This window comes from Zootermopsis nevadensis, unplaced genomic scaffold, assembly GCF_977971745.1.
Source record: "Zootermopsis nevadensis isolate Lab colony 2312 unplaced genomic scaffold, Znev_1.0 Znev_ptg000008l, whole genome shotgun sequence".
NCBI classification, from domain to species: domain Eukaryota; kingdom Metazoa; phylum Arthropoda; class Insecta; order Blattodea; family Termopsidae; genus Zootermopsis; species Zootermopsis nevadensis.
This window is the reverse complement of record NW_028259140.1, coordinates 12,998,488-13,009,836: the sequence shown is the minus strand read 5'-3', so window position 1 is coordinate 13,009,836 and position 11,349 is coordinate 12,998,488. Positions and strand designations below refer to the sequence as shown.

The following is an 11,349-nucleotide window of genomic DNA, read 5'->3' as shown; positions in this document are numbered from 1 at the left end:
ATAGAGTATTATTTTACTCTCAAGAAGGAGTAGAGACATGGATGGGCACTAAAGGATATAAAGTTGTTGTATGGTGCACAGCCAGCAAAATGGTGTCAAAATCACTGCGCACAGATAATAAGACCTGAAGGACACAGAGGAAAGGATAAAATAAACAATTAATAAATCATAATAGCATTACATGTAATGAACGAAAAAATGTACGAGTACAAAGAAAAATGGTGTGGTCATGTTTAAATAATGAATGATAGAAGATTGGCAAAGAGCCCTGAATTATCAGTGGGAAGGGATAAGATATCTAGGATGACCAAGAAAGAGATGGAGAAGCCAGAACAGGTGATATCCTACCAACTGATGATGACTGCATAGAATTAAGAGGTTATGAACTAGTACGAAGTGAAGGAGAGAGTGCATGAGAGAGAATGTGTGTGTGTATATATAAGAGAGTTTTCAGAGGTACATCAGCATGACATGCAATACTTTATTCTTGAACTAGGTAGTAACACTTCATCCTCACCACATTAATGAGGGTTTAGATAAACTCATTTTATGGCAAAAGAACTGTTACTAATGTAACAGAGACTTGTTGGCAGATGTGATTAACCACTGCAATTCAGTTCACTGCAACCTGATTAACAAATCAGTGTTTCCAGTTCCCAATTTTTCATGATTCACTGATTAACTGCTTGTTAGACTCAAGTGAGATAACTAGAGCACTGACTCTCAACACAACACATAATCCAGAGCTAAAGTTAATCTAACCTAACCTAACATTTTATAGTGGGATTTCTTCCATACTGCATGAAATAACTACACTTGTATGACTCATTTATCACAGTCACCTATGTGAAAACATGATGCACTGCATGAAGGTAGGCTGAAATAAGACATGTTTTATACTGTATTTAAGTCATAACACCCTTTGAGGAATGCTTTATAAAAGCACTTCCTATATACATAGATGTTCAACATGTAAGCATTAACTTAGGGCAGTCCTCTCACCTGTATGCAGCAGCTGGACTCTGCAAATATCTTGAGCCTTGCTTCAGACTCAGCTACTGATTGCAGGATACATTGCATACAGCCACCCAACTGCATAGTGATCACTAACACAAAACCTGCGATCCAATCAGCTGAGATGTTTTCCACCCATAGGACAGGTGTTGAGAATATCAGAACAACTGCCACTAGACCAACTGTTATAGCTGCCAATCATTATTCAAGAAACATGTGAGAAACATAAGCGCAACCAACAAAATGCATTTTATAAGTTGTGGCAGCCCAGTACCTTACCCATAGAACATGAAGGACCTTATCTGACAGGATAATACAGCACATTAACCCACACTACTGACTTACAGTATTAGATTTACTAGAAGCTTGCCAGGCATGCACATTCATCTTTTATATGTTTCTTGGAACTGTCCATTATACTTATAACTTCCATGATACAAACTTTTGAGAATTGTAGATGAACACTTAAAGCAAGAAATGTATCTGATTAAAAACAACCACATATATTTTATTATATTTTAATTTAATTTGTTCATCAACAGCAGTACACATTTTAAATGACTTAATTTAGCTCAGTCAGTATAGTGACTGGCTATGGACTGAACGACCAGAGTTCGATCCCCGACAGAGGCAGAGGATTTTTCCTATAGCCTTTGCATCCAGACCAGTTCTGGGGCCCACCCAGCCTCCTATCCAACAGGTACCTGGGTCCTTACCCAGGGGTAAAGCGCGGCCGGGGAGTGATGCTCACCACTCACCCCCTTCTAGTGTTGAGGTCAAGAATGAGTAGGAGCTATACAGATTCACCCCCCCCCCCCCAAGTGCCTATATGGTGTATAGTGGGACAGCTTTACTTTTACTTTACTTTTAATTTAATTATTATTCAAAAGATAAATTACATATTCAGTCACAAGTTTCGTTTGTGTATTAAATTTCTCTGAAGTCATGTAATTTCTTGATAATCTGATTGCTGTTGTTTTGTTATATTTATTATTGTGTTCTTATCTTGTGCTGTATCTGTAATTGGATTTCTGGATGTTGATGTAACATACTAATGAGAAAGAATTATTATTGCTACTATTAATGTTGTTGTTATTACCACTGTTGATAATGTTTGTTATCAGATATTTTTTGTGCTCTAGCATGAGCAAAGCACAAATTGTGGGCCTGTTCATGTCTGACTGTCTCACGTTTTGTGTAGAAAGTAGGTAACCTGTATGGTCTCATTACTGGAACACATAGTTCCACAAGAGTGGGAACTGAGGTCAATGCTGGAACACATTTTTGTGAAACAATGATATTGGATCACATTAGTGCAACAAAGACCTAATACACTTCCTGTTCAATAATGACCACACATCACGTAAGTGCACCAATGTAAAAACATACACATTTCATTATTTTTAAATAACTATAAATCTTCCTGAGTTACCTTACCTCTGAACAGTGGATTCTTTGTTTTGTGAGGATCCAAGTTTCTTTTCAAAACAGTAAGTAACATTGCCACTGCAATACAAAATTTCATTTTGAAAGCCAAACACTGTTTTTATTCTTGTGCCACTCACCTGCAATGACCTTCACTCTGAAACCCAACCAACATGATGCAGCACTCAACAGATAGTTACAGGTTGAATTTTCATCACATTTCTTAGTAAAGCTGAAACACAATCCACACAGAAATGCATGCATTGCAACTACTTCCAAGAAGCATATTCCAATTTTTGTAACTTATACTTTCTTAAAACATCCTTAGTACTTGATGAAAGACTCTCGGGTTACAAGCCAACTGACATGGCTTGTAACCCAAGAGTCTTTCATCAATTTCAGTTACCTCAAAAGCTTCACTTTATACATCCTTACTACTAGTGATATGTTGCAACTTCTAGGAGAAATATTCTACCTTCTGAAAGAGCACATTCCAACTTCTAGGGCAACATATTCCAACTTCTAACTTTTTTGGCATGCCATTATTGGTGGCACATTTTAACTTCTAAGGGTTATGTGTTTGTTTTTGATAGTATAAACCCTGCTTTCAGCAGGCACTTAATAATTTATTTTGACATTTTCTAAGTTCTGGGGATTAGTATAACTTATAGGATACATATTTTAACTTAGAGCAATGCATGTCCTACCTTCTAGAGCGGTATCTTATGCATTATGAGGATCATGCTGGACTGATACAGTAGAATGCAGTGGATATAACACTTTCTTAATAACAATGTCATTGTGCTCCAAAAGTGAGGCTTAAACTTTAAAGGCCCACCATAGATTTTAATACATGGCATGCATCACATCGTGAAACACAATTTTAAAATTGACATACTGGGTTCTAATCAAAAAAATAATATCAATGCACTCTGATAAATTGGTTAACAGTGACAAGGAAATAGTCACTGTTCACACCAATAATCATGGAATCACAGAACCCATAAACAGAAAATTCAGCATTACTGATTATTAGAGCAGATGGTACACTTGGCTTTAAAGGGTTACACTTGCAAATTTTCAGCAGAGTTAATGTAATTTATGAAAACAAGTATGAATCACTATTTTTAGTCATCAATCTTAAATAATTTATTATTACACAATGTTTATTGATTGCAAAACTTTCACTGGGCTAGTCCACCAAATATTTTAAACAAAGACCAGTTCTGTAACAGTGAAGCTGTTAAATCATTACTTTTGAACAATGCAGATAAAATAATTTGATACAAAATACTTGCAGTTGGTGAAAGTTACACTGGACCATAGTATTAATTTCTGTTACTAGTGGAAAAGGCCTGCTGAAACTCAACAAGGAATAATTTCTTTAATATCTGATCCCTTTCTTTCTTTTATTTTTCCTTGTTTGTACCTTTATATCCTTTAGAAAGATTTCTGAAAATTACTAAATGGTGGCAACACTTGTGAAACAGAACATTCTGCCATCTAGTATCATTATTACAAACTCAATCAGTCATGCAGAACACAAGTCATAAACAGTATCCCACTACCCTATTACATACAAAGATGTCCGTGAAATAAGATAAAATGAAATCAACCTCTCTTCATAGAAGGCACGCAATTCTAAGGCATCATTTGGTATGTTATTTGCTGAAGATTTTATATTAAGTGACTCACTCTGCAATGAAATCTTTATCCTTGGTGAATGCCTGAATAGTAGTTCTTCCTGTTACCGTAGATACCAGATGCTGGTACAGTGGAACACGTGATGCCACTTCTGTTTCGTGCAACTTTACTAAACACTTCCTGCACATAAGTGAAACACAGCTGCATTAGTGGCTCAGTATTCCTCAAAACTGAGAAGAAATTATGCTTGGAACTTCAATGCCAGTAACTATTCAACTGTCAGTTATGTAAGATACCAAAGTGAACATCCAGAATCCAGTACTTCCCATTCCAAGGAGATGGTTAATCACTGGTTAGCGATTTGACAGATATTAAAATCTATAACAAAATCTAAAGAGTGAAATTTCTCTAATCAGATGTAAAAATTATACCACATTTTCTTATTATCTTACATCAGAGACATTTTGTCCACACAAGCTGCTGTCTCTATATCACCATACTTGACCCGATGAGCCTTGTATGCGCAAATTGAATGCTCTGTGGGAAGGTGATGTTGCACTGAAGTTAAGAGGAGGCTCTAAGAGATACACACATTAGTAGAGCACTGTGACGTGTTTCAGGGAATCTTCAGACAACTAATAGCTACAATGTTAATTTGCATAAATATCCTGTGACAGAATCACAAATTATGCACATTGTTTGAATGCGTATAATGGTCCATTCATAATTTCATAACTCCATGTGCCACCAAAATGGAGGCATTTCAAATCATCCAAGTCTCTCAGCCTGACACAACACAACTATGTACTCTTCTGGGTACTTTTATAGTGTAATTACATTATAATCATACTAAAATTCAAGAACATAAATAATGTGTAAACAGTAATATGTGATATTCAGCTAACTCCATGATACAGAGTAATCCATAATCAGTCAATAGTTATTCATCTAATTTAAAAAAATTACTGGCTTATTTATTTCTATGTATTTATGGTTTATGCTATCAGTAACTTAGACTATATAGCATCAAATAATAGGATGATTAATGAATAATAAATTGGAAAGTATATGGAAGGAAGCAGTCACGGCCTAATTTATTTTATTATCCTAGCATTTTATTGGAGGCACTGAAGAAAACCACAATAAGCCTCAGTGAGGACAGTCAGTCTCTCAGTTTAAATTTGAACCTAGGCGCTGCCAGATACAAAGCAGGAGCACAAACCTATCAACTGCCATGTTCAGTAAAATACCTGTTTTTGGACAAAGGTTATAAATATAAAGTTAAACAACATTTTGTAATATAAATTTCATTGTCACACAGAAACAAAGGAGTTACTCATATTCCCAACTTTTTCAAGTATTATATTTACAGTCAAATTTTTAACATCTGAAATGTCTGAGTGGCACATGAGAATCATACTGCCCTGAATGTATGCGTACCTGTGAGGCTGTCCCAGAACAACAGCACTGACCAACAAGGCAAGGAGCACTACTGCAAAACTGTAAGGCGAGATATACAGCAACACGACGATGGCACACAACAAGAAGCTTGTGCTCTCCACCACCTGACGAAGTGACGGCGGAAGTCTCGTGTCAACTGCAATATGCAAAGCCATGGTATGTTTAACAGCATAATCTTAACAACACATTTGTAACCTGTCTCAAAACGAAATGCAACATTTAATTGTTGCTATTGCTTTTCTTCACAATGACAGCAGTGCTTTCATTATTTAATTTAATATGTTTAATACATTCACTGTTAACTCTTTACAACTGAAGATCATCTAAATTATATTTAAAAATACAGTCCAAACCCCTAAGAAAACATCACACTTCTCCTTTAAAATGATAAATGTGTTAATACTGTTAAGGAAATAACCCCTGTTTATATTTGAAATCACACAAAATCCATAAATACAAAAAGGAGCATTACTACTAACTAAAGAAGCAAATGGTACATAGAGAAACCACTGGATTTTAAAGGGTTAATGAATAAGGTTATGTCAGTTGGCTGTGTGTTAGACAATATTAACCCAATATTTTATATAAATGTGATATTTAATATCTGCACATACAAATATATTATTTTCTCAATCTGAAAAGCTCAATTTTTCCTTAACATGATAATCTATTTTGGCAGAATTTATGTAAACAAGAATTCAATGTTATGGCTATATATTACTTCAGTAATCCACACCTAGTTCTGCTGCATTGTGAAACTTGTCTGTTTATGGTATTAAAAGGGTCAATTTGGGGCAGATGGACGAATATTCTTCTTCAATCATGAATCACTGCATTAGTCACACATATAGCCACTGTCCGTTTTAACTATGCTATAACTTACACTCTTGCACATTTAGAGAAAACAAGTTAAGGACAGACATCATGGCAGGGGAAGCCTGGAAGTAGCCCGCTGGAGCTCTGCACAGCTTCTTAAACCAAAAGTCATGGGCCCACCTTGATACTCCTACCACAACCTGTGTACAACAGACATAAATTCATTGGTACATAAACAGGACTACCAATTTTCTCATATTCTGGAGGCATGTGATTCAAGTCACAGCTGCTATGGCTGTTTAAAACAGTTTAGTCTGTTGCTGTATATATATGTTACTGGCAAACTATGAAATTCAGGCATTCTATAGAATGCCCAGGCATTTATAAAATGCCTAGAACTTTTAGGCAATGTATGAAACTAACAGTTTGTTTTATACTTTTGCCTAGGTATTCTATAGAATACCTAGGAATTTTATAAAATGTCTCAGATTCTTTAGGCAAAGTATATAACAAAGAAGTTTCTATAATATGATTTATACAGTTTTATTTTATATTTTATATTTGCAAAAACTTAATATAAAACAATTTTTTTAATTCTCAAAACTTTTGTTGGGTTAGGTTAGTATATAAAACAATTTTTTTTAATTCTCAAAACTTTTGTTGTGTTCAGATTCAGTAGCTTGTTTTCATGACTATCTTGCACAACCTCCATCTTAACAGCTTACCCAATAGACTTTGATTAATATTAATTTACACAATCAAACAATATTAACATTATGACTCATTTCATACTTTACTACTGACTTAAGGCATTATATATACATTGCCTAGGTATTCTATACATTGCCGATAACATATACATTAAAACACAGTAAAATAAAAAGTCCAACACTGTACTCGGTTTCCCACAGCATACTGCCTAAGGTCTTTTACATTAAATGGTCTGACAGTGTCAGAATGCAGTCAATTTAAATGGCAGACCAAGAGTTAATTAATTATAGTCTCAGCCATTAGAACCTGGAGGATGAACAATGACAACCAATTGAATTAAGAGGAAAGCAAAACAACAAAATACTAACAGGGTAACATGGGGAACACTGGGCACATCCTAAAACTCATAAAAATTATACATTAAACAAAAATAACATTAAACAAGAGACTGAATTCTCAGAAATTATAATGGGAAGCAGAATCTATGAATTACAAACTGTGAAGGAAAAAAAGGGCCATCTAAATACTTTAGAATAGCCTAGCTAACCACATAAATGAATCCAGAATAGCTGAGAAGCATAAAAGCAGGGATAAAATGAAAATAGATTCTAGAGAAATAGGATGTGAAGTGAACTGAATTTAATTATGTCAGGATAAGACAAAATATCAGGCTTTTGTGTATAAATTTTAAAATTCAGGTTCCAAAGAATCAAGGAATTTTCATGACTATTTGAATAACAACCAACTGCTTAAGGAAGAATCTGTTAATTGACCTAATATTGAAGTAAAGTTATTTTGTATATTTAATGATTCCTCTGGTGGTTGCCTGAGGAAACATCAGGCAGAATTTCTTAGATGAACACTGATTTATGATTATTACGAACCATCAAGAAAAAATGTAGAGCTCATAATTTATAGGCAAGAGTAACTAATCTTTATACATTCTTTTTAAAAGTATGGACCTTTCCATTTTTCTCATTCTCATCCCGCACCTAGGGTACTCAGATCTCGAAAGGCAATGTTCTAAAATTAGCCCAGGTCATTCAAATGAAGGGTCACACGGTCTCCATGGGGTTTGCAATGAAATTGATGCAGTGCATTACTCTGAAACGTTTGTAACCATCTACAGACTTACCTGTGACACTGATGTCACAACCCAGAAATCCAAAATCTGAACTCTCATCATTAAAAAATCTCACAAAGTTTTAGTTCTGCTACAAGACAATGGCAGAATAATGTTAAATATGAAATTTGGAACATCACCTACATTTGCTTCAGGTCAATTTAGGTTTAATTTATAGTATGTTAATCTAAAAAATAAATAAATACCGTATGGTTTCTGTTAGTGCCTGTCTGAAACAGGTTCAGTAACTGACTTCTGTATGTCCTTCTCAGCACAAAGTTTACACAAAATTTGGCTACTGTTTGTTTCTCATATTCAATTAAAATCAGATTGGTTAATTTTTAACAGACAGTGTCTATTTGACAGCCCTCATTGGCAGCTCCAATTACATTTCATACTCATGATGAATGGGAGTTTTGTCACAACATAAGTGAACCTTTCTCACTCTGGGTAAAGGTGTCTGGGATCACATTTGAAATAGAATGTAACTTGACATTCTTTTCTATTATGAAAAGTCTTTATTACACAACTCAACTGAAATTCAAGTTCTTAGCAGGGTTAAAAATAAAACTAACAAGGAATGTCATATTTTAAAGCCTTCTGTAAAACAGTAAAATAAATTACCAATTGTAGTTAAATTTTAAATAAAATTCTTAAAGATGTTTGGCAATGAGGGGACAGTCCGCTGCTAATATAATTTTAGTATCTTTTGGGAGTCCTAGGTTTAAGAAAACTGGGTTACTCTGCAAAATTATGAAGCAATTAACAAACAAATCAAATGTAATCAATGTCATGTCCTTTAATTCAAATAACAGTTATATTACTTCGACTTGATTTCCAGAGTACTGTTTGTGAAAACTGCATGCGCCATGTAAAGGTGAATTTAACATTAAAGAAGCAGAGGCTTTAAGAACTACATAATGCCCCTAACACTATAACATGCAGAACAGAATTTCTGCCCCCACACACATTCAGCTTCAGAGGTGTGTCCTAATGTATATTACCGTGGTAAACGAGAAGCTCCACGCTAAGGCACTGACACACATCAATATCACCAACGCTACATTAATATGAGTCATCCATGTAGTCCATTGACTCTGAAAGTGAAGAACAGAACAAATGAAGAAATTAGAAACCTGTGTACTTCAAGTTTTGACACCTATTCACCATTTGTGAAAGTTCAAAAAGCTTTGTCATCATTGTCATATAATTCCACTACTTTATTCCACCTGGAGTTAGTTTAGTTCAGGTTACATTCTCACAACATACTTCCATACATTCCATTTTAATATTATCATCGAGTTTATGCCTTGGACTCTGAAATAGTCTCTTTCTATAATGCTTCGGAATTCAAATTTGTTATACATTTCTACTTTTGTCCGTGCTTACTACTTGCACTTTGAACTTCCCTTTCATCATTCAAATAGCTCTAATGAATGTGTCAGCAAATCAGCAGATGGCTGAGAGAATATTTCTGTGGTGTTACATAAAAGAAGGATAAATAAAAACTGGTCAAAACAATACAAGTCCTTTGACAAATTCTGCTTATTACAAGGATCAAATGAAAACTGATTAATATTGCCAAAGCATAATATATTCTATTCAGTGTTACAATAAAAATATTTAATGATTTAAGCACATTACTGCATAAATGTCTAACATGGTCCTCTCTTCTCCTGAAAAGCAATATTTGGTGCCATTTACCTTCTTTTCTATCACATCACAAACTTTATTCAGTAATAAAAGACTTTGTCTTTCCAATCAATCATATGGTGCACCTAATTAAAAAATAAAGATTGATTATATTTTAGTAGTAACATTAAATGGTATTAGTGGTGTAAATAGCATATACATACACAACACGAGGTTTCCTAGACATTCCTCTACGATCCAATCTTTTATTCCCTCAATTTTTGTGCGCAATGATCACTTGTATGCGCCTGTGTGTGTGTGTGTGTTTGAGTGTGTAAAATGTTTTCTTAGAAATTGTTTAGGAGCCACAGTGAATAGGCATCATAGTAGCTAGTTCAAGTGTGATCATTTTATATTAGTAAAAATAAAGCAGTAATTTGCCTTTCAGCATGACTAATAAAAACTAGTTTTACTGTAGCTCTCCAGTGGCAATGTTTTTAAAACCCCTTTCAAAACATCGTATACAATTATTTGAGGACAAACTTAAAACAAACTCATATCTGTGCCTAAGCAGCATGTCTTGCAGCCATACAGATATGATAAACTACAGACATCTGTGTCACACAGAGGTGAGAGGCCAGCTTCACTCAGCAGGCAGTGGTAGAAAAGAGCCTCTGTACCCATCTGATAGGAGGGCAGATGGAACCAGATATGGTCTGGGTGTGGCATTTTGGAGACACACTCAAGAGTAAAGTTACAGAGGAACAACACTTCAGACATTCATTTAGAGGGGGAAGCACCCAGGTTAAATCTTGGCTATTCTGGCTATGGACTGTTGCAGTGATCCTCAGTCTCACCAGGAGAATGTTTTTACCTGATAGTACAAAGTGAAGCTTTCGCACTGACTGAAGTTGAAGAAAGACTCTCAGGATACAAGCTGTGTAAGGTGGCTGAATGGTGAATTAACCTTATCTTCTGCCAAGGATTAGATTTGTTACATAGCAGCCCTGAGGATGAGAGCAGAGATTGTTCTCGAAAAGTTGGCAAAAGACATGGTTTATTCATCATTCAGTCACCTGACACAGATTGTATCCCGAGAGTCTTTCATTAATTTTATGTGATAGACTTCGGGTTCTCACAGCAGTGATTATAAAGATGGCTGTCTTCTGGGATGTTGCACTGTGATTACTAGCAGAAACTACCCAACTTTTCACAGGAACTAACATGACAGAGGCAGTAAACACCTCTGAAATGTTTGTAAATTTCTACCAGGCTACTTGGTCCGACATTTAAGAAGAGACACTATCAAATAATATTTTTATTTCCATGAGGTAGCATGATGTTGCTTACGTGCAGTATGCTGATGGGGATGCCAAATAGACACACATAATACAGGAACCCTGACAGCAGGCCACCTATGACCCACAAATAGCTGCATGGGGATCGAAAATAAGCCAAATAAACTCCTGCTGGAGTACTTGATTCCAGATGCACGCTGTCCAGATGACATACATCTACAATGC

The 11,349-nt window shown here is 35.2% G+C and overlaps 1 protein-coding gene across 4 annotated transcripts in view; it reads right to left on the bottom strand.

Moving 5' to 3' along the window:
* The window catches only part of LOC110829206 (ATP-binding cassette sub-family C member 12), a 48,644-nt gene that overhangs the window by 9,914 nt on the left and 27,381 nt on the right, over positions 1–11,349 (bottom strand). For all 4 annotated transcript variants that reach the window (XM_087345133.1, XM_087345134.1, XM_022062703.2 and 1 more), the window contains exons 19-25: positions 11,177–11,340; positions 9,199–9,291; positions 6,428–6,560; positions 5,524–5,680; positions 4,135–4,263; positions 2,580–2,671; positions 1,003–1,205 (exon numbers count right to left, since the gene is read on the bottom strand). In XM_087345133.1, coding sequence (XP_087201259.1) covers positions 1,003–1,205; positions 2,580–2,671; positions 4,135–4,263; positions 5,524–5,680; positions 6,428–6,560; positions 9,199–9,291; positions 11,177–11,340 — 971 coding nt within the window. The remainder of the gene's footprint in view (positions 1–1,002; positions 1,206–2,579; positions 2,672–4,134; positions 4,264–5,523; positions 5,681–6,427; positions 6,561–9,198; positions 9,292–11,176; positions 11,341–11,349) is intronic.